Source organism: Hyla sarda, chromosome 5 (genome assembly GCF_029499605.1).
Source record: "Hyla sarda isolate aHylSar1 chromosome 5, aHylSar1.hap1, whole genome shotgun sequence".
In the NCBI taxonomy this organism is placed as follows: Eukaryota; Metazoa; Chordata; class Amphibia; order Anura; family Hylidae; genus Hyla; species Hyla sarda.
Genome location: NC_079193.1, coordinates 170,244,786 through 170,268,898, shown reverse-complemented (window position 1 = coordinate 170,268,898; position 24,113 = coordinate 170,244,786). Strand labels below are relative to the sequence as shown.

Sequence of the window (24,113 nt, the reverse complement as noted above, 5' to 3'; positions counted from 1 at the left end):
GCGTTTTTATGGCACATTACCTAGTTCGCCGCAAAATGGCACATTTTACCGCAATTTGCAAATTCACTGTGAAGTTTCACAATTTTTACAGAGTTTCAGAATATCATGGTAAACCTGCAAATGTACCACACATAAAACACAACATGTGAACACGGCCTAAATGATTCTCTTGCCTCCTCAACAATTATATATTTTTCAGAATGTAAAAATTTGGGGGGTGGACTTTTACCTTTTTTTGCTTTTTTAAAGTTAGTGTGTCGGATTATGATGTTTTAGATTAATCTTCTTTGGTGGACTCCTAAAGCATCTCACAATCTCATTATGTGTAATTTTATTGTTCCCTCCTGAATTTTTCAGGATTTTAAATTGCCACTAGTTTTTATTTTATTATGGTGGAAATTGGAAGAAAGTTGCAGGAAATGGGAAAAAGTGGTGTGAAACCAAAACCTGTGTGCTATGAAGATAGGGTGCTTAAAATAACTGCAATTAAATTAAAATTATTTTAGTATCTGCATTTTTTTCAATTTTTATTGCATTGCTTTATGGACAACCTCTACAAGACATATTTAACAGATAAAGTCAAACCTCTCTAAAAGATTACCTCTGACCAGTCTCATCTATACCAGCTTTTTTGTGTAGTGAAAATCCTTTTCTTTATATTCCATGTATATTGTCGCCCCTTGCAGGACTCCAGGCCAAAGATATACCATATATCACAAACCCACCACTGAATGACCATTTTCAACCTAAAGGGCTTTACTACAAAGATACATACTGTAGTTCTAAACTCATGCATTATTTAAACCTAAGTGTCCCTGTTATTTAGAAAGCAAAAAAAAAAAAAACTTTTAGCATGTCATGGTTTGATCGGTCAGGATCTCAGTGTTGAGACTCCCATTGATCATTAGAAGAGCAAGGAGAATCGTATAGTAGTGAGTCTCACTCCCTGGCTTGCAGTAATCGCAGTCTATGTGTAATGAGTGTATCTGTTTCCAGCAGTAGGGTTTATTTATCCGGAGTCGGCTGATGCTTTCTGCATTGCTGTGATGATGCCCAGGCCAATCAGACGCTTGGATAATGTGCCAATTATATCATGTCTCAGTGTCCTTGGATATAAATACTCCTTGCTTGTGTTTGAGCCTATGTGCACAAACTTTTGTATCTCTCCTTTCTTGGTCTATCCTGTGTATTTTGACCCTTGGCTACATGACCTGGCTATTCTGTTTTTCGTATTGTACTGCAAGCTTTCTTGGTTTAGATTCAGCCTGTTTGATTATGCTGTTACTGTTTGTTTGTTTATTTATCCTCTGTGTTTTGTATCATGTTCTGTGCCTGTTAACTCATTGTGTCTTGGCCTGCTTCCCTGACTTGTGTACAGTGTTTGTTGTATTGGACTTTTGTATGCTCCTGCATTTAGTCCAGTTGAGGATCCGTATCTAGGGCAGATACTCAAGTAAGCGGGGAAACTGGCTGTGGGTGAGCTTAGGGCTCCACATATCCCAGCCCTACAAGACACTATGGGGCCACAGGCCAGAGATTGCTGCAAGCAAGGGCATGAAGCATGTTACTGTGTGCATCTCCCCACTCATTCTGCTGATTGGTGGGGGTCTTAGCACTAAGACTTAGACCGTTCAAAACTTTTGATATGTCTATAGTTTTTTGAAATGACAGGAACACTTAACCATATTTTTAATGTACAAGCATTTCTGAAATTGTACTGTTTGAAATATATATATACAGTACAGACCAAAAGTTTGGAAACACCTTCTCATTCAGAGTTTTCATGACTATGAAAATTGTAGATTCACACTGAAGGCATCAAAACTATGAATTAACACATGTGGAATTATATACATAACAAAAAAGTGTGAAAATATGTCATATTCTAGGTTCTTCAAAGTAGCCACCTTTTGCTTTGATTACTGCCTTGCACACTCTTGGCATTATCTTGATGAGCTTCAAGAGGTAGTCACCTGAAATGGTTTTCACTTCACAGGTGTGCTGGTGTGGAGGAGGAGGTATGATGGTGTGGGGGTGCTTTGCTATTGACACTGTTGGGAATTTATTCAAAATTGAAGGCATACTGAACCAGCATGGCTACCAAACCATCTTGCAGCGGCATGCTATTCCATTCGGTTTGCGTTTAGTTGGACCATCATTTATTTTTCAACAGGACAATGACCCCAAACACACCTCCAGGCTGTGTAAGGGCTATTTGACCAATAAGGAGAGTGATGGGGTGCTGTGCCAGATGACCTGGCCTCCACAGTCACCGGACCTGAACCCAATCGAGATGGTTTGGGGTGAGCTGGATCACAGAGTGAAGGCAAAAAGGGCCAACAAGTGCTAAGCATCTCTGGGAACTCCTTCAAGACTGTTGGAAGACCATTTCAGGTGACTACCTCTTGAAGCTCATCAAGAGAATGAGTGTGCAAAGCAGTAATCAAAGCAAAAGGTGGCTACTTTGAAGAACCTAGAATATGACATATTTTCAGTTGTTTCACACTTTTTTGTTATGTGTATAATTCCACATGTGTTAATTCATAGTTTTGATGCCTTCAGTGTGAATCTACAATTTTCATAGTCATGAAAATAAAGAAAACTCTGAATGAGAAGGTGTTTCCAAACTTTTGGTTTGTACTGTATATATATTTATACTAATCTCAACCAGTACAATTTTCCCTGTGCCCTTAGATATGACCATCTTAAGGCATCCACTGAGATGATCAACCAAAAAGTTATCAGATACTCTTGTAAACATAATATTACAATTAAGTTGTCCAATATAAGAATAAAGGCAGGAGTTGTATCTCATGAATGCAAGTCACATAGCAGTCAGTTCACAATGCAGCTGATAAAACACAGTTGTTTTCTTACTGTTGGAAACAGGGGTTCTGTTTTTTCTTTATGTTGCCGAGGTGTCAGATTCCCTTTAATTGAACCAACATTGTGTGATAGTAGGTCTAACAGAAAATAGCATGCATGCTGTTATAAGTGTAAACAGTAGGACAACATTTTACCTGGAAGTAGTGAAATGGTAAATTAAATGTCACATATTTGTATTTACAGACCAGGTGTTCTGAAAGATCTGAAGACAATGGGATCTGTGTCTCTTTTCATATTTTTTGTGACCCTGCTTGTTCTTAGTAGACAGGTAAGCTATACATGAACACTACCGAATTCACCTTGCCTTTTAAATCACAGATTTAGACCCAGATTTATCAATCTGAGATAAAAACTGCTGTGATTTGCCCATAACAACCAATCACAGCCAAGCTTTCATATCTTAATGAGCTCTTATAACAAGAAAGTTAAGCTGTGCTCGGTTGCTAAGGGCAAATCACACCAGTTTTTGTGTCAGACAGAATGATAAACCAAAGCCTTAGTAAGCTTACAGCTAAATTTAAAGGGATATTCCCATCACAGGGTTTACCTGTCTTCTTTCACACTGCTTCCCTGCAGTGTTCCAAGTGAGGGGTGGAACGCTTGCACCTGATTGACAGTTCAGGCAAGCGGTGTTCCTGTGACTTCAACCCAACGCATGCCTGACTGTGTGCATTTCCACCCCCCACCCCTCCTATTAAACTCTATGGAGGAAGGGGATCGAAAGGACTCGGAGAGTGCATCATGACACAGGTGCACTGGCTCCTGATCAGGAACACAAGACTGGGCTCTACGCAAGCACAGCCACCACTGCAAGGATCCCGTGTTTGTCATTTCTCTAGGCAACGAGCAACCAACAATGAAGAATGTGGAAAATAGCAATACATTTCTGGGGAAAAAGTAGCAAATTAGTAAGCTTAATATTTTAGGTTTTTGGGCCTATTTCCTCTGCACACTAAGATGGGAATACCCCTTTAATAATCTAAGTCTAGTCAAATAGTACATAGCTTCCAAACTTTAGGTCAGTATACAAACAGTTGGAATAATTGATATCAACAACCCCTGTTGTGGTTGAGAGACTTTTTACCCTTGGTCTATCTTCTCCAATACTGCTTTTCTATATTTTACATTTTCATATTATTTTCCAACTGGAGGTGTCTTTATTGTGTTTGTCATTAACCCTATTTCAGTATTATGAACATGCTTGCCAATTTGTACTTTTAATTGTCAGCTAGTACAGCTGATATACTGCAATCCACATGTACATGCCATCATATAAACTACATTGCAGCTATTACACTGTACAGTAACATCAGCGTCCACTACCATTGGTGTACGACTTCTACCAGTGCACACAGCAGTCAGGTAATCTCCAATCCATGCAGTCTTGTCCATGCTTTCCTGTCATGCATCTGCTCATGTTCCTGGCTCTGTCCACTGCCCCTTTACTGTTTCTGATAGAACGCCCATGTCAAGTCACAGGGCATGACCAAAAATGAATTGTGGAAAAATTTCCATCTTAATATTTTATTATTAGTCATATGTGTAGGTACCTGGACTAACAAGTTTGTCCCACAATGGTACCAGACTGTGAATAAATAAGCGCATAATGTGTACACAGATCACACATATGATCCATAAATCGTTCATGTAGCCAAGCTACAAGATTTAATGAGCCTTCTGAAGGCTGAGCAAAAGAAGTGCCAATCACCAATATCTGCAGCTTGTTGGCCCATGTAAAAGTGACAGAAACTTAAGGACAATGGACGTGAACGTACCTCCAGATGTACTTCGTGCACCAGGACGTACATTTACCTCCTGTACATGACCCCGAGCACTGGAGCGGTGCTCGCGTCATGCACAGCAATTCTGACTGCTGATCAACACAGATCACGGCATCTGCGGCAGTGCGGCTATTGTAATAGCTGATCTGATCACCCGCGTGACATCCTCAGAGATCAGATCAGCTAAGATGACGGCCTGAGTTCCCCTCATCTGCCTCCGCTGCTCTCCCGGGTTTTCTGCACTGATCTGCCTTCCAGCAGACCAGAGCAGAAGATCGCAGAAGATTGCTGAAAATACTGATCAGTGCTATGCTTATGCATAGCACTGAACAGTATGAGCAATCTAATGATTGATATAGATAGTCTCCTATGGGGACATAATGAGTTAAAAATAAAAGTAAAAACAAGTTTTAAAAAAATTTGAAAAATCTCCTTCCCCAATTAAAATTTAAAATCACTCTTTTTCCCCGTTTTACTAAAAAAAAGCATAATAAATAATAATTATTAAACATTTTGGTATTGCCATGTGCATAAATGTCCGATCTATCAAAATATAATGTTAATTACCCTGTACAGTTAACGGTATGAATGTAAAAATAAAAAAGTCCAAAATTGCTGCCTTTTGGTCATATCACATTCACAAAACAATTAATAGAAAGGGATCAAATTGTCACATATACATAAAGGTGGTAAAAAAAAAACCTACAGGTCATGAGCCCTCACACAACCCTGTATACAGAAAAAAAAAAGTTATAGGTGGTCAAAATAGGGCGATTTGATCATACTGATTTTGTAAAAAAGTTTTAGATTTTTTTAAAGCAGTACAATAATAAAAAAAAGTAAATAACCATGGGTATTATTTTAATCGTATTGACCCACAGAATAAAGAAATTATGGCAAAAATTAAGTGTACAGCGTGAAAATGAAATCTTCAAATATTAGCAAAATTGCGGTTTTCATTTAAATTTCCTCCCACAAATAATAATTTTTTGGGTTCGCCGTACATTTTATGGTAAAATGAGAGGTGTCATTACAAAGTACAATTGATTGCGCAAAAAAAAAAAAAAGCCCTCATATGAATCTGTGGGTGGAAATAAAAAAAAGAGTTTTGGAGAATGGATTTTAGAAGGAGAGGAGGAAAAGGCGAAAATGCTAAAATAAAATTGACCTGGTCCTTAAGGCCAAAATGGGCTTGGTCCTTAAAGGATAACTCCAGGATGCAACAACTTATCTGCTATCCTAAGGATAGGGGAGAAGATTTACGTCACGGGGGTCCGACCGCTGAGGCCCTCCACGATCTCCCGAACGGTGCCCTGTCTCTGCATGAAACAAGCATTTTCGACCACAGCACAAAGCTGTGGCTGACACACCCCCTTCATGTAGTTCTATAGCAAAGCCGGAGATTTGCGAAAGCAGTGCTCCGGCTCTCCCATAAAGCTGCATGGAGGGGGCTTGTCAGACGCTGCTTCCTGCTGTGGTCGAAAATGCTTGTTTCATGCAGAGAGCCGGGGAGCTGTTTGGGAGATCGTGGGGGCTCCAGCGGTCGAACCCCCCGCGATCTTACACTTATCCCTTTTAAGGGGCTAATGACATGGGGTACAATTCAGATGTAATTTAGTGTACGGTTTAACCAAGCTCATTATGAACCATTATTCCCCCCAATAATGGAATTCTGTAAAGAATATTCAAATTAATATTAACTGACACTTAAAAATCACCCCTGCTATCCTGCTATGCCAATTTTATAGAAATGAAGATTTATATTTTAGAAAGCCTTCTATTAGGGTAGGGTCACACATGCCGTATTTTGCTGCGTATTTGCTTTTTTTTTTTTTAACTGTAAATTTTTATTAAAGTTTTAAAAATGTACAGACAAAAAGAAGAACAGCAGGTCAAATACTCAAAGGACCCCAAGGGCCCAAGTATAGCCAGTGGAACCACACCAATGATGCAAAAATGTAGGCAGTGGTTGGCAACAATAAAGTGATATTACAAAATGCAATTAAGGGGTATTACAAACATTTCCTTAAGGGGTACTCCTGTGGAAAACTTTTTTTTTAAAATCAACTGATGCCAGAAAGTTAAACAGATTTGTAAATTACTTCTATTAAAAAATCTTAATCCTTCCAGTACTTTTTAGGGGCTATATTCTACAGAGGAAATGCTTTACTTTTTAGATTTCTCTGATGTCATGAACACAGTGCTCTCTGCTGACCTCTGCTGTCCATTTTAGAAACTGTCCAGAGCAGGAGAAAATCCCCATAGCAAACATATGCTGCTCAGGAGAGTTCCTAAAAAGGACAGCAGAGGTCAGCAGAGAGCACTGTGGTCATGACATCAGAAAAATCTAAAAAGTAAAGCATTTCCTCTGTAGCACATAGCCCCTAAAAAGTACTGGAAGGATTAAGATTTTTAACTAGAAGTCATTTACAAATCTGTTTAACTTTCTGACACCAGTTGATTTAAAAAAAACTTTTTTCCACAGGAGTACCCCTTTAACCCCTTAAGGACTCAGCCCATTTTGGCCTTAAAGGAGTAGTCCAGTGGTGACCCAGTGGTGAACAACTTATCCCCTATCCTAAGGATAGGGGATAAGTTGCAGATCGTGGGGCGTCCGACCGCTGGGGCCCCCTGCGATCTCCTGTAAGGAGCCCCAACAGCCCGCGGGAAGGGGGCGTGTCGACCTCCGCACGAAGCGGCGGCCGACATGCCCCCTCAATACAACTCTATGGCAGAGCCGAAGCGCTGCCTTCGGCAATCTCCGGCTCTGCCATAGAGATGTATTGAGGGGGCGTGTCGGCCGCCGCTTCGTGCGGGGGTCGACACCTGCTATCTGGCCGGAGAGCCTGGCCCCCGTACAGAGAGATTGCAGGGGGCCCCAGCGGTCGGACCCCCCGCAATCTCAGACTTATCCCCTATCCTTAGGATAGGGGATACGTTTTTCACCACTGGACTACCCCTTTAAGGACTCAGACAATTTAATTTTAACGTTTTCGTTTTTTCCTCCTCGCCTTCTAAAAATCATAACTCTTTTATATTTTCATCGCCAGACTAGTATGAGGGCTTGTTTTTTGCATCACCAGTTGTCCTTTGTAATGACATCACTCATTAAATCATAAAATGTATGGCGCAACCAAAAAACACTATTTTTGTGGGGAAATTAAAAAGAAAAACGCAATTTTGCTAATTTTGGAAGGTTTCATTTTCACGCCGTATAATTTACGGTAAAAATGACGTGTGTTGTTTATTCTGAGGGTCAATACAATTAAAATGATACCATTATTACATACTTTTATATTATTGTTGTGCTTAAAAAAAATCACAAACTTTTTAACCAAATTAGTACGTTTATAATCCCTTTATTTTGATGACCTATAACTTTTTCATTTTTCCATATAAGCGGCGGTATGAGGGCTCATTTTTTGCGCCATGATCTGTAATTTTTTTTTGATACCACATTTGCATATGAAAAACTTTTAATACATTTTTTATAATTTTTTTTAATAAAATGTATTAAAAAAAGTAGCAATTTTGGACTTTTTTTTTTTACGTTCACGCCGTTCACCGTACGGGATCATTAACATTTTATTTTAATAGTTTGGACATTTACGCACGTGGTGATACCAAATATGTCTATTAAATTATTTTTTATGCTTTTTTGGGGTAAAATAGGAAAAAACGGACGTTTTACTTTTTTATTGGGGGAGGGGATTTTTCACTTTTTTTTTTTACTTTAAATTTTACATTTTTTTAAATTTTTTTTACACTTGAATAGTCCCCATAGGGGACTATTCATAGCAATACCATGATTGCTAATACTGATCTGTTCTATGTATAGGACATAGAACAGATCAGTGTTATCGGTTATCTTCTGCTCTGGTCTGCTCGATCTCAGACCAGAGCAGAAGATGCCGGGAGCCAGACAGAGGCAGGTGAGGGGACCTCCGTGCGGCATTCTGAATGATCGGATCCCCGCAGCAGCGCTGCAGGCGATCAGATCATTCATTGAAATCGCGTACTGCTGCAGATGCCGGGATCTGTATTGATCCCGGCATCTGAGGGGTTAATGGCGGACGCCTGCGAGATCGCGGGCGTCGGCCATTGCCGGCGGGTCCCTGGCTGCGATCAGCAGCCGGGATCAGCCGCGCATGATACGGGCATCCCTCCGATGCCCGCGGTTATGTACAGGACGTAAATGTACATTCTGGTGCGTTAAGTACCACCGCACCAGGACGTACATTTACGTCCTGCGTCCTTAAGGGGTTAAAGAATTTTTTTTCCCATCACTACTGCATTTTATTTTTTTTTTTGGTGCCCAACACATTTTGAAAAACACGCCAAAGGGGCCAAAATGGAATTTCAACTCAAATGCAAAAATGCCAGAAAAAACACCAGAAACAACATCAGATGCAGGAAATTGCACTGGCGTTTTTTCAAGTGGAATCCTAGCCTCAGGAATGTTTATGCAATTAGTGGACAACAGAAGCACACTGCTATAAGTAGATAAAGACAATCTGGCTATCATGCAACTACAATTTTTGTAGTTTAATGAAAAAAAATATTGAACAGTTCTCGATTATATGCTTAAAAGAAAATATATAAATAAAAAACAATGGTCAGCATTTATCATTGTAGTGTAAGTGAAGCATTTTTCTACACCTTTTTTGTGTGCTGGTAATGTGTAGGAGCACCAAATTTATTACATGGTCACAGAGCATTTGATACATTTTGTGCAGATCACATTTTCTGAAATTTCTCTCTTGACATACACCAAAAAGCTAAGCTAAGTCTGGGCTGGTAGTTTTAGAGACTTTTCAGTGGCTTTGTGCATTTTCAAAAAACCCTTCCATATCGTCTGTATTTGCCAAAATCTGTAGATTGCAACTCAAAATCAGCAGAAATGTGTAAACCAAAAAAGGCGCAAATAAGCCCTGCTTGTGCATTTTTTGCACCTTTTCTAGACACAAAAAACAGTCTAAAGACAATGATAAATGTCGGCCAATAAATACTAAATTTTACATTATTATAACTAGAGATGGGCGAATTTTTGAAAAATTTTATTCGGCTAATTTGCTGAATTTTCCTAAAAATTTGTTTCGAACCAAATTAATTTGCAGCGAATCGCTATTAAAACGGCTATTTCCGAGCTACAGAGAGCCTGAATAGGGGTGTAGAACCTTGCCGTAACATGCATAGGGAGTGTGCTGGGGTAGTGAAATAATAATGTTATTCAGTATGACATGCAGATTACAGGGGTCACTATTAGAATCACTGCTGCAGAGCAGACAGAGTCTGGATGCACTATGGTTGCTTGTAGTCTTTGAATGGGGAGTGCTTCCTGTAATGATCTCAATTGGCAGACTATGAAACGACTTCTAAACTCTCCCTGCCTGCAGTAATGTGGGCTTGAGGTCAATGGATTTCCCCTGTGCTGATCTGTATTGTCAGTAACGCTGATTAGTGACCACAAAGTGTCTGCTCTCTCTCTAGCCAGAACACAATGCCCATCTTCGGTAATAGCTGCCAAATATATAGGGCTGTGACATCACAGGGCTGGCTGCTGATAGGCTGCATGCCGCCATGTGATTCAGGGTGATCCCGCCTTCACAGACTTCCTTGCCCCATGTCCTTACATGTGTAGCCACAATTTTAGCCCCCCAGCCCGCACAAAATGTAGTGAATGAAGCGATTTGTTACCATGAAGCGCGAGGAAATTCAGATTCATTCAGATTCAAATTTTTCATGAAATTCGGAACGAATTCGACTTGGTCAGCTTCGATTCGCCCATCTCTAATTATAACTAGTTTTTAAGAAAAATTATTTATACTTAAATTTGAATTGTAGGATAAAATGCCTATTGTTTCTTTACTTCTGTGTCCTCTTGTAACAGAATGAATATTACTGTAGGTTAGACTTCTTATGGAAGAACAAGTTTAAAAAAGAACGGGAAGAAATTGAGACAATGGAAAACTTGAATAGAGTGCTTTTGGAAAATGTGCTCCCTGCTCATGTTGCTGAACACTTCTTAGCACGAAATCTGAAAAATGAGGTTAGCAATTGTATAGTATTTTTGTTTGCTATAATTACTAGATTGTTCTTAGTCAAGTGCTTTATTTATTTAGTGGACATTTTTTTTTTACACTATTCAATATTTGAGAATTTTAAGCAATTTCAATGTATTGTATTTCTGCATTTTATTATTTATATGGTTACTGTCATTTAAAGCATATTCCCTCTATGTGAAGTTATGTGATCATTAACATACAGTATTGTAAATCACTTCATTTAACACAAATGACTCCCTATCCAAGAAAAAATCTTTAACGTTTTAGCCACCAGGTGTCTTAGGCCCCTTTCACACTATAAAGTTGTTCCGTTAAAAGACCTGTTGTAAACATCCGTTAGAAAAGCCTTAAAAACGGATGTTAAACGTCCGTTACAAAATCCCATTCAAGTCTATGGGATTTTTTTTATTATCTGTTATGACCCGTTATAGCCCATCATTAATAACGGACATTATTTGTGACAGAAGAAAAAACGGGACATGCACAAATTTTTCTTCCGTCACAAGAAAGCACTGTGGGGGGGCGTAAAAGCACTGTGGAGGGCAAGATATATAGCGCTGCAGGGGGGCAGACATATAGGGGGAGATTTATCAAAGTTGTCTATGTCCCGCATCAATATAGACCAAACTACAGAGGGTTAGTCTGATCTATTGTGCACCGAATTTATCAAATGGCGCACAGCTCTTGATAAATTCTGTGCACAGACTACATGATCTATGCTTTAGTCTATATTTAAACCTGCTCCAACATGGTCTGACATTTCGGCGTACTTTCAGCCGATGCGACTTGTCGCTGAAAAGTCGCTTTTGATAAATTCAGCACCAATGCATTTTTCAATGCATTTCAGTCTAAAATAGACTTGCATGCATCCTGTTCTAAAAATCCTCTAGAGCAAAAGTCGCAGAAAAGTCGCACAGATTTAGACTGCGACTTTCTGTGCGACAAATTTAGACAAGAAAAACCAGTCTAAATCCTTTGATAAATCTCCCCCATAGACTATATATCTAGCTCCCCAGCGCATTTATAATATGCAGCGCATTAATAAAGATATGACACCCGCCTGCGCATTTATAAATATATAACCCCCGCCAGCGCATTTATAATGTACCCCCCGCCGGTGCACTTCTCATATGCCACCGCAGCGCTATATGTGAAAAGTATTTCTATCAGCAGTCGGACCACTTTTCATACATAGCGTTGCAGGGGCATATGTATATAGAAGCGCTGGGGGGGGGCAGACATATAGTGTTATCTGCCCCCCACAGCACTTCTATATACATATGCCACCGCATCGCTATATGTGAAAAGCATTTCTATCAGCAGCCGGCCGGCCTGATGAGGGCTGCGGTGGCATATGTATATGGAAGTGCGGTGGGGGGCAGATAACGCTATATATCTTCTGCCCATCTCCCCCTCCCCCAGCGCTTTTATATACATATGCCCCTGTAGCACTATGTATGAAAAGTATTGTATCGGCATCATCGGGCCGGCCAGCTGCTGATAGAAATACTTTTCACATATAGCGCTGCGGTGGCATTATATGAGAAATGCGCAGGCGGGGGGGGGGGCACATAAAAAATGCACCAGCGGGGAGTACATTATAAATGCGCCGGCAGGGGGCACATTATAAATGCGCTGGCGGGGGTATATATTTATAAATGCACCAGTGAGGGTCATATCTTTATTAATGCGCTGCGGGGGGCATATTATAAATGTGCTGTGGGGCTAGATATATAGGCTACATGTCTGCCACCCCCCCTGCAGTGCTATATATCTTGCCCCCCACAGCGCTTTTAATATACATATGGCCCCGCTGCCACTCACAAAGTTCATTTTAAAAACCCTGCGGAGAGCCCTGAATGGCTCCTTGGTACCGGCCATTCAGGGCTTCCACTGGGTATTTAAAAATGAAAGTAAAAACACATGATACATTGCAAGGGAGCGCAGCAATAGCACCAGCTCCCCTGCTTAATAACTTCTGATCGCATGGGATCTCAGAAGTGAGACCCAGCGCGATCAATCCCTCAGCCCCTGTACTTCAACCCCCATCATGGAACAGAGCCTGTTCCATGATGGGGGTAGTATTACAAACACCAATGTAGCCTCCCCAGCCACAGGCAAACTCCCGCATCCGGGGAATTACTACTCCCATCATGGAAACAAGTATGTTCCATGATGGGAGCAGTAGTAGTCCTGGCTGTGGGAGTCTGTAGGCAGAAATGTTAAAACGGCTGTACATGGAGGATGTTATAACTGGTCTTAACGGATGAATATGCTCGTTATTTTGATGGACATTATTCAGCCGTTAGCACCCGTTATTTCATCCGTTATTATACATCTGTTCTTAGACAGAAAACGGATGTTTAAAATAGGATGAATACTCATAGTGTGAAAGGATCTTTACCTCTCTTCAATCTGCTGTCGATCTCTAGTACCAGACAAACCAGGACAGAACACAAAAAGTATGCATGGGCCTTAGCTTGTGTTGTGTGCAGAGGCAGGAGAACCTAGGCTGTGCAGTGGCGTTGCTAAGGTTGGTGTCACCCGGTGCAATATAAAATGGTGTCACCCCATACCTACCCCCCCCCCCCCAGTAAGTTTTTAGCCTGTTGTGACAGGCGCCACTGATGTAGAGCAGTGTGAAAAATTCCAGTATAATAATCAAATATACCAATTGCCAAAGAATGGGAAAGCGCTAAAAAAGGTTTCACCAATTAAAATTACAGCTCCCAGTATGACCTAAGCAGTGGTGAGGTTATGCTGGGAGCAGGCCTGGTGCTGTCATAAGGCAAACCATGCGTCCGCTTGAGGGCGCATGGACTCGCAGCTGATGGGGGCGGAAAAATTAAGACTTTTTTTTATACTAAGACCCCCACCTGTGCGCCCCGCCGCCGCACAGCAGAGGTCACTACTACCACTCCACCCTCTCTGGTTTTATTGCTGCGGCCCACCGAGATTCCCGAAATGGAGCTTCGCTTGTGTAGGCAGAAATCCTTGCAGCGGCCCTGGCTGGGAGTTGTAGTTTTACTCATCAAAACTGCAGAACTTACAAGTGACTACAGCTCTGATGGGACATAATGAGGAAAATACACAATAATATCAGTGACTACAGGTGACTTCTCTATAGTCTTTCCTTATGCACCCTCATCATACATAAGGAGGATCATCCTCCTGCCAGTGGCACCCCCATCATCCAGGATGGTGGGGTGCTACTGGCAGAAGGATGATCCTCCCAATGGATTATGAGGGTGCTACGGCCAGGATGATGGGGGTGCTACATCTGCAGGAGCATCCTCCTGCCAGTAGCACCCCCATCATCCCGGAGGATGATCTGCTGATGGATGATGGGGGTGCAGCACCCCCATAATACATCAGTAGCACCCTCATCATACATAAGGAGGATCATCCTCCTGCCAGAGGCACCCCCCATCATCCTGGAGGATGATCCTGCTGATGGATGATGGGGGTGCTACTCACAGGAGGATGATCCTGCTGATGGATGATGGGGGTGCAGCACCCCCATCATTCATCAGTAGCACCCCCATCATACATAAGGAGGATCATCCTCCTGGCAATGGCACCCCCCAGAGCCTCTCAGCACCCCCCCTTTCTCCCTGTTACATTAAAACATTAAATCAGTGTTTCCCAGCCAGGGTGCTTCCAGCTGTTGCAAAACTACAACTCCCAGCATGCCTGGACAGCCAAAGGCTGTCTGGGCATGCTGGGAGTAATAGTTTTGCAACAGCTGGAGGCACCCTGGTTGGGAAACACTTAGCGCACTTTTTGATCAAAACGTGTCCCCCATCCACCACGCGGAGGTGGCCTCTTATCGGATGGGTCCCTAAACACTCACCTACCTCAGGCTGGGTGACATGTTGGATCCACTAACGATCCAAACCACCTCCTGTGAAAATAGGGGAGGGGATGCACGGCTACAGAGGGAGCCACTCCCCCCAAATTTGCACAGCAAAGAAAAAAAAAAATGAAAATGAAAATGTAGCCAGCACCTAAACCCAATACACGGGTGCACGCTGCTGTGGCAAGTACAAAACATGTAAAAAAAGAAAATGGCAGCAGCACACTTGGTCAACAAAATGGAGGCTCTTAGCGCACTTTTTGATCAAAACGTGTCCCCCATCCACCACGCGGAGGTGGCCTCTTATCGGATGGGTCCCTAAACACTCACCTACCTCAGGCTGGGTGACATGTTGGATCCACTAACGATCCAAACCACCTCCTGTGAAAATAGGGGAGGGGATGCACGGCTACAGAGGGAGCCACTCCCCCCAAATTTGCACAGCAAAGAAAAAAAAAAATGAAAATGTAGCCAGCACCTAAACCCAATACACGGGACCCATCCGATAAGAGGCCACCTCCACATGGTGGATGGGGGACACGTTTTGATCAAAAAGTGCGCTAAGAGCCTCCATTTTGTTGACCAAGTGTGCTGCTGCCATTTTCTTTTTTACATGTTTTGTACTTGCCACAGCAGCGTGCACCCGTGTATTGGGTTTAGGTGCTGGCTACATTTTCATTTTTTTTTTTTTTCTTTGCTGTGCAAATTTGGGAAACACTGCAGTAAATACACAGTTTTGCAGAGAGGTCTCACCAGCTCACCAGTCTCTTGTCTTCACTTTCTCCTCTCCCCGGGCGGCTCCAGGTCCAGGAATGTCCGGGGGTTGGGGAGGAATTTATCACCCATGAATCCTCAGAAGATGCGGAGCACATGAGGCAGGGACACGTCGGGGGAGGGAGCAGACGTGCGCACAGCACTTCTGTTCCCAGAAAGCATTGCAGGTCTTAAAGAAGCAGCTTCCTGGGGCTGGGGGATAGGATTGTGTCGGGGGCTGAAACTGGAGGTCATGAAAGAAGCCTCTTCTGTCTGGGGATGCTGCAAATACCGGCTGAGTTGAGTGACGGTGTGCAGATGCGGGGGGGGGGGGGGGTGCTGCCGGCCGTGGTGTCACCCCTCCAGGCTGGTGTGTCACCCGGTGCGCTCCGCACCCCCTGCACCCGGGTCGCAACGCCACTGCTAGAACGGACAGAGACAGGCTCACAGATTTCAGGAACACAGCCTCAGTGGCGTTGCGACCCGGGTGCGGGGGGTGCGGAGCGCACCGGGTGACACCAGCCTGGAGGGGTGACATCACGGCCGGCAGCAGCCGCCCCCCCCCCCCCCCCCCCCGCATCTGCACACCGTCAATCAACTCAGCCAGTATTTGCAGCATCCCCAGACAGAAGAGGCTTCTTTCATGACCTGCAGGCTGCCGCACTCCAGTTTCAGCCCCCGACACAATCCTATCCCCCAGCCCCAGGAAGCTGCCTCTTTAAGACCTGCAATGCTTTCTGGGAACAGAAGTGCCGTGCGCACGTCTGCTCCCTCCCCCGACGTGTCCCTGCCTCATGTGCTCCGCGTCTTCTGAGGATTCATGGGTGATAAATTCCTCCCCAACCCTCGGACATTCCTGGACCTGGAGCCGCTCGGGGAGAGGAGAAAGTGAAGACAAGAGACTGGTGAGCTGGTGAGACCTCTCTGCAAAACTGTGTATTTACTGCAGTGTTTCCCAACCAGGGTGCCTCCAGCTGTTGCAAAACTATTATTCCCAGCATGCCCAGACAGCCTTTGGCTGTCCGGGCATGCTGGGAGTTGTAGTTTTGCAACAGCTGGAAGCACCCTGGTTGGGAAACACTGATTTAATGTTTTAATGTAACAGGGAGAAATGGGGTGCTGAGAGGCTCTGGAGGGTGCCATTGCCAGGAGGATGATCCTCCTTATGTATGATGGGGGTGCTACTGATGAATGATGGGGGTGCTGCACCCCCATCATCCATCAGCAGGATCATCCTCCTGTGAGTAGCACCCCCATCATCCATCAGTAGGATCATCCTCCTGTGAGTAGCACCCCCATCATCCATCAGCAGGATCATCCTCCAGGATGATGGGGGGTGCCTCTGGCAGGAGGATGATCCGATCCTCCTTATGTATGATGAGGGTGCTACTGATGAATTATGGGGGTGCTGCACCCCCATCATCCATCAGCAGATCATCCTCCGGGATGATGGGGGTGCTACTGGCAGGAGGATGCTCCTGCAGATGTAGCACCCCCATCATCCTGGCCGTAGCACCCTCATAATCCATTGGGAGGATCATCCTTCTGCCAGTAGCACCCCCGACATCCGGGATGATGGGGGTGCCACTGGCAGGAGGATGATCCTCCTTATGTATGATGAGGGTGCATAAGGAAAGACTATAGAGAAGTCACCTGTAGTCACTGATATTATTGTGTATTTTCCTCATTATGTCCCATCAGAGCTGTAGTCAATTGTAAGTTCTGCAGTTGTGATGAGTAAAACTACAACTCCCAGCCAGGGCCGCTGCAAGGATTTCTGCCTACACAAGCGAAGCTCCATTTCGGGAAACTCGGTGGGCCGCAGCAATAAAACCAGAGAGGGTGGAGTGGTAGCAGTGACCTCTGCTGTGCGGCGGTGGGGCGCACAGGTGGGGGTCTTAGTATAAAAAAAAGTCTTAATTTTTCCGCCCCCATCAGCTGCGAGTCCATGCGCCCTCAAGCGGACGCATGGTTTGCCTTATGACAGCACCAGGCCTGCTCCCAGCATAACCTCACCACTGCTTAGGTCATACTGGGAGCTGTAGTTTTAATTGGTGAAACCTTTTTTAGCGCTTTCCCATTCTTTGGCAATTGGTATATTTGATTATTATACTGGAATTTTTCACACTGCTCTACATCAGTGGCGCCTGTCACAACAGGCTAAAAACTTACTGGGGGGGGGGTAGGTATGGGGTGACACCATTTTATATCGTACCGGGTGACACCAACCTTAGCAACGCCACTGCTTTCTAGGATCCTGTTTTCCTTGAAATGTAAATCTAGGATAACTTCTCATTAGCAAACCTTTAGTGCTTAATGTAACCTCTTCTCCCTTCACATGCCATTTATAATGGTGTACTGAATATCATTGTCCAGCACAGTGCAAGCCTGTTCGATTCGGTGCATTTTTACCAGCACTATTTCATTGCTTAGCAGTAAGGACTCGGGGCTGTGCTGTGTGTGTGTACATCTTTATTGTTTTTACTTTTCACATTTTGTACATTTAGTAAATTTTAAAACCAAATGGGCTAAATGTTCAAGTTACACTCTTGATACCTCTTCTGCTTACTGTATCAAATCTATTCTATATTGATCATAGAATGAAATTCCTTCTGGATTGAAATTATACCTATTCAGTTACGCAGTTGTTGGAATAAATAGTTCAGGAGCCAATTCTTTATATTTATTTTGAAGCATCTAAATTATTTACCTTAATTTTTTCTTGCAGGATTTATATCACCAGTCATATGATTGTGTATGTGTAATGTTTGCATCTATTCCGGACTTCAAAGAATTTTACACAGAGTCAGATGTCAATAAAGAAGGCTTAGAGTGCCTAAGACTTCTAAATGAAATAATTGCAGATTTTGATGATGTAAGTATTGTTTTTAGATATCTTCAAATATATAAGCAATTTTATCAATGTCTTGTCTGTGTCCCTTATATTCAGAAAGGCAAAAATGTCTTAACCCCTTCAGGACCAAGCCCATTTTGGCCTTAAGGACCAGAGCGTTTTTTGCACATCTGACCTATGTCACTTTAAACATTAATAACTCTGGAATGCTTTTAGTTATCATTCTGATTCCGAGATTGTTTTTTCGTGACATATTCTACTTTAACATGGTGGTACATTTTTGTGGTAACTTGCATCCTTTCCTTGTGAAAAATCCTAAAATTTGATGAAAAATTTGAAAATTTTGCATTTTTCTAACTTTGAAGCTCTCTGCTTGTAAGGAAAATGTATATTACAAATAAAAAAATTTTTTATTCACATATACAATATGTCTACTTTATGTTTGCATCATAAAAGTGACGAGTTTTTACTTTTGGAAGACACCAGAGGGCTTCAAAGTTCAGCAGCAATTTTCCAATTTTTCACAAAATTTTCAAACTCACTATTTTTCAGGGACCAGTTCAGGTTTGAAGTGGATTTGAAGGGTCTTCTTATTAGAAATACCCCACAAAAGACCCCATTATAAAAACTGCACCCCCCAAAGTATTCAAAATGACATTCAGTCATCATTTTAACCCTTTAGGTGTTTCACAGGAATAGAAGCAAAGTGAAGGAGAAAATTCACAATCTTCATTTTTTACACTCGCATGTTCTTGTAGACCCAATTTTTAAATTTTTACAAGGGGTAAAAGGAGAAAATGTATAATTATATTTGTAGCCCAATTTCTCTCGAGTAAGCACATACCTCATATGTCTATGTAAAGTGTTCGGCGGGCGCAGTAGAGGGCTCAGAAGGGAAAGAGCGATAAGGGGATTTTGGAGAGTACGTTTTTCTGAAATGGTTTTTGGGGGCATGTTGCATTTAGGAAGCCCTTATGGTGCCAGAACAGCAAAAAACCCTCACATGGCATACCATTTTGGAAACTAGACCCCTTGAGGTACGTAACAAGGAATAAAGTGAGCCTTAATACCCCACAGGTGTTTCACGACTTTTGCATATGTAAAAATTATTTTTTTTTTTTCACTAAAATGTTTGTTTCCCCCCAAATTTCACATTTTTCCAAGGGTTAATAGCAGGAAATACCCCCCAATATTTGTAACCCCTTCTCTTCTGAGTATGGAGGTACCCCATAAGTTGACCTGAAGTGCACTATGGGCGAACTACAATGCTCAGAAGAGAAGGAGTCATATTTGGTTTTTTGAGAGCAAATTTTGCTCGGGGGGCATGTCGCATTTAGGAAGCCCCTATGGTGCCAGAACAGCAAAAAATACCCACATGGCATACCATTTTGGAAACTAGACCCCTTGAGGAATGTAATAAGGAATAAAGTGAGCCTTATTACCGCACAGGTGTTTCATGACTTTTGCATATGTAAAAAAAAAAAATTCCACTAAAATGTGTGTTTCCCCCCTAATTTCACCTTTTTGCAAGGGTTAATAGCAGAAAATACCCCCCAAAATTTGTAACCCCATCTCTTCTGAGTATGGAGGTACCCCATAAGTTGACCTGAAGGGCACTATGGGCGAACTACAATGCTCAGAAGAGAAGGAGTCATATTTGGCTTTTTGAGAGCAAATTTTGCTCGGGGAGCATGTCGCATTTAGGAAGCCCCTAAGGTGCCAGAACAGCAAAAAAAAAACACATGGCATACCATTTTGGAAACTAGACCCCTTGAGGAACGTAACAAGGGGTACAGTGAGCATTTGCCCCCCACTGGTGTCTGACAGATCTTTGGAACAGTGGGCTGTACAAGTTTTCATTTTCATGGACCACTGTTCCAAAGATCCGTCAGACACCTGTGGGGGGTAAATTCTCACTGCACCCCTCATTACATTCCGTGAGGGGTGTCGTTTCCGAAATGGGGTCACATGTGGGGTTTTGTTTTTTTTGCGTTTGTCAAAACCGCTGTAACAATCAGCCACCCCTGTGCAAATCACCTCAAATGTACATGGTGCGCTCTCCCTTCTGGGCCTTGTTGTGCGCCCCCAGAGCACTTTGCGCTCACATATGGGGTATCTCTGTAGTCGGGAGAAATTGCGTTACAAATTTTGGGGGGCTTTTTTCCCTTTTACCTCTTGTGAAAATGTAAAGTATAGGGCAACATCAGCATGTTAGTGTAAAAATAAAAAAAAATTACACTAACATTCTGGTGTAGACCCCAACATTTCCTTTTCATGAAGGGTTAAAGAAGAAAAAGCCCCCCAAACCTTGTAACGCAATTTCTCCCGAGTACAGCGATACCCCATATGTCGCCCTAAACTGTTGCCCTGAAATACGACAGGGCTCCAAAGTGAGAGCGCCATGTGCATTTGAGGCCTAAATTAGGGATTTGCATAGGGGTGGACATAGGGGTATTCTACGCCAGTGATTCCCAAACAGGGTGCCTCCAGCTGTAGCAAAACTCCCAGCATGCCTGGACAGTCAACGGCTGTCCGACAATACTGGGAGTTGTTGTTTTTCAACAGCTGGAGGCTCTGCTTTGGAAACAGTGGTGTACCGGACGTTCTTATTGGGGGAGGGGGGCTGTGTAAGGGTATGTGTATATGTAGTGTTTTTAACTTTTTATTTTATTTTGTGTTAGTGTAGTGTAGTGTTTTTAGGGTACAGTCACATGGGCGGTGGATTACAGCGAGTTTCCCAGCGCAAAATTTGCTGCATCTCAAGATGCGAGAAACCCACTGTAAAAGCCTCGCCCATGTGAATGTACCCTGTACATTCACGGGGGTGGCGGGGCGGGGGGGGGGGGGGGGGGGGGCTTGCATCAGCTGTTGCAAAACCACAACTCCCAGCATGCATGGTCTTTTAGTGCATGCTGGGAGTCATAGTTTTGCAACAGCTGGAGGCACACAGGTTAGGAAACACTGAGTTAGAAACAGACAATGTTTCCCAACCAGTGTGTCTCCAGTTGTTGCAAAACTACAACTCCCAGCATGCCCAGACAGCTGAAGGGCATGCTGGGAGTTGTAGTTCGGCAACATCTGAAGGGCCAGATGTTGCTGAACTAAAACTCCCAGCATGCCTGGACAGTCAGTGCATACTGGGAGTTGTAGTTTTGCAACAGCTGGAAGAGCACAGATTGGAGACCATTATACAATGGTCTCCAAACTGGGGCCCTCCAGATGTTGCAAAACTACAACTCCCAGCATGCCCAGACAGCCAAAGGCTGTCTAGGCATGCTGGGAGTTGTGGTTTTCAGACTCCTAGAAGCAGCAGTGAAGATCTTCACTGCTGCCTCTGAGGACTACATACTTACCTGCTGGTCCCGTCGCTGCTCGCCCACGTGGCCGGTCCTGCCGCTGCTCCTCGGTCCTGCCGCTGCTCCAGGTAAGTCCGCCGGTCCCCACGTGTTCCCCCCGTGTGCCGCAGGTCCCCGCGAGCCCCTGCAGCCTTCGTCCCCCGTTCTGCCCGACTTCCAGGGGCGGGCAGTGCGGGGGATCTGAACTTTCACCCCAGATCACTGTGATTGGTCCACAGGGACCAATCACAGTGATCGCTGACCAGGACCATCAATTGATGGTCCTGGGGGTGAAGCAGAAGTTGTCCCCTGCTGGAAACAGCGGGACTTCTGCCAGTTAACCCGTGCGATGCTGCGCATTGCCGGGTTAACAAATGTCATTTATAAACGCCGGGATACGCGAACGCACTGCACAACCCAGCGTTTATATATGACATTCTGCGGGAAGGGGTTAAAATATGAATTGTTGCTGTTGTTTCTTCTCTTTAGTAGAAACAATTAATTTCATGAGATAAACTATAAAAATAAAATCCATAGGAAACAATTGACAAGTTAGCATCAGATCAGCAATATATATATATATATATATATATATATATATATCCAAAAAATAAGTAAATCCAGCAGCACACCAATGTAGTTAAAAAACGGTAGTGAGGTTTATTCACCCAAAGTCATGCGACGTTTCGGCCGTCCAATTACAGCCTTTCTCAAGCATGAGACATGTGTTACAAACAGGATGTTAAATAGTGACTCAATAATAATGTCAGCCAATCACAGTGGTGTCGACAATATTTACAAAATCATAAGAAGATTCACATACAGATCCATATATACATACGGTCAATGCATATTCAGTGTTATTACATAGGTATCAACAGTGTCGTGTAACATATACAGGTGCTAACTCATAGTGAAGAAAGAACAGGGTATAACGCAATGTAATATGAGGGGCAGAGCATACATACTGTATCCCGGTATCTGCAGCATGTGGTGTGGCGTCAGACGCCGCTGTGAGACTCCGGTGGTGCGCGTGCCGGCCGGGGAGTCACTGCGCTTGCGCATAGATGACTCACACCAGGCCGGAGCCAATCCCCTTCCGGCATCAGCGTCGCCATAGTAACGGGTTCTCTGGCAGGCCCGCGCCTGCGCAAAGATGCATCTAGAGTCTGTGGCAGCCATTACAACTGAAGGACAACCTGTGGGCATGCGGCTATGTACGGATGCGGTCTCAAAGGATGCCCGTGACAGGGGTAGAGGACAGTGGCGACCTTCACCACATGGACATGTGGATTGAGTGTCACCAGTCGGTCCCCCTCCACCCCCGTCATAGACGTGGAATAGCGGGAAGACCGATTCTGCCCCCCACTTGCCAATAACTAGCGGGCCCGATTCAGGGTGATGTGGAGACAGGTTCTGTGCCCATAGTTTTTCAGATGGCAGACTCTTTTCGTAGCGAGGCAAATACGTGCTGCAGACTTGTGCAAGGGGTTGCAGTGTTGTAGTATGTTGCCTCCTCTGTTTCTTGCGTATATCCATTATCTAAAAAAATAAAGAACAAGAGTTTAGCTGTTATGCATGGTAAACTGTGGGGACGTAATGATCTTAAGGTGTGTATCCACTTTAGTTCACGTTTTTTTAGGATGCTGGTACAGTCCCCCCCCCCCCCCCCCATATTTAAGTCGGGGTATGTGGTCAATGAGTGTGAAATGTAAGTCTTTTTCACAGTGGCACATGTCTGAGAAATGTTTGGATACAGGTAGATCCAAAAGTTTTTTGCGAATAGAATACCTGTGTTGGCTGATTCTGTTTTTGAATTCCAAAGTGGTCCCACCTACATAGATGTGGTTGCACGGGCAGCTGAGGATATAGATGACATGGTCCATAGTGCAGGTAAGGTATGATTTAATTTTATATTCCTTCCTTGTACCAGGGTGTTTAAATGTGGGCCCTTTGATCATGTAGGCACAGTTGACTCAATTCCGACAGGGATATGAGCCTTTGTTTTTTACCGTCACCACACTGTCACCACACTGGAGCAGACGTCAGTCTATGTATCGCGCCACTTCAGCCTAGTGCTGGGGTGGTGTCGGTACATCGATGATGTCTTCCTCCTGTGGAAAGGCTCCCAGACATACCTTGAGGAATTCCACCTATTCCTCAACGGAATCAACCCCCATATACAGTTCACCCTAAACTCCTCTCACGAATCTGTCCAATTCTTGGACACAGTTGTCACCATACAAAACCAACAGATTCACACAGACCTGTACACGAAAAAAACTGATTGTAACTTCATCCTAAGATTTGAGAGTAACCACCCCAAACATGTTCTCAAATCTCTCCCCGCTGGCCAAATGATGAGGGCCCGCAGAATTGTCAGCAGGGAATAGAATGTGGAGAAGGCTTTGGACGGCATGGTCTTTTACTGGAAATGTCAGCTCTGATGAGGGAATTCCTCAGGCTGGGAGGTCTGCGGTATGACATCAGCGGTGGTGTTTGAAACTCAGTTATATCTGGATAGCTGTCTTTTAGTATATGCCAGTATTGTTGAATGGATTGGGCCACTTTTTGGGAACTGGG

At 43.6% G+C, this 24,113-nt stretch overlaps 1 protein-coding gene across 2 annotated transcripts in view; it reads left to right on the top strand.

The window, feature by feature from the left end:
• The window catches only part of ADCY2 (adenylate cyclase 2), a 532,901-nt gene that overhangs the window by 476,432 nt on the left and 32,356 nt on the right, over positions 1 to 24,113 (top strand). For both annotated transcript variants that reach the window (XM_056520731.1, XM_056520730.1), the window contains 3 exons: positions 3,070 to 3,154; positions 10,558 to 10,716; positions 18,070 to 18,216. In XM_056520731.1, coding sequence (XP_056376706.1) covers positions 3,070 to 3,154; positions 10,558 to 10,716; positions 18,070 to 18,216 — 391 coding nt within the window. The remainder of the gene's footprint in view (positions 1 to 3,069; positions 3,155 to 10,557; positions 10,717 to 18,069; positions 18,217 to 24,113) is intronic.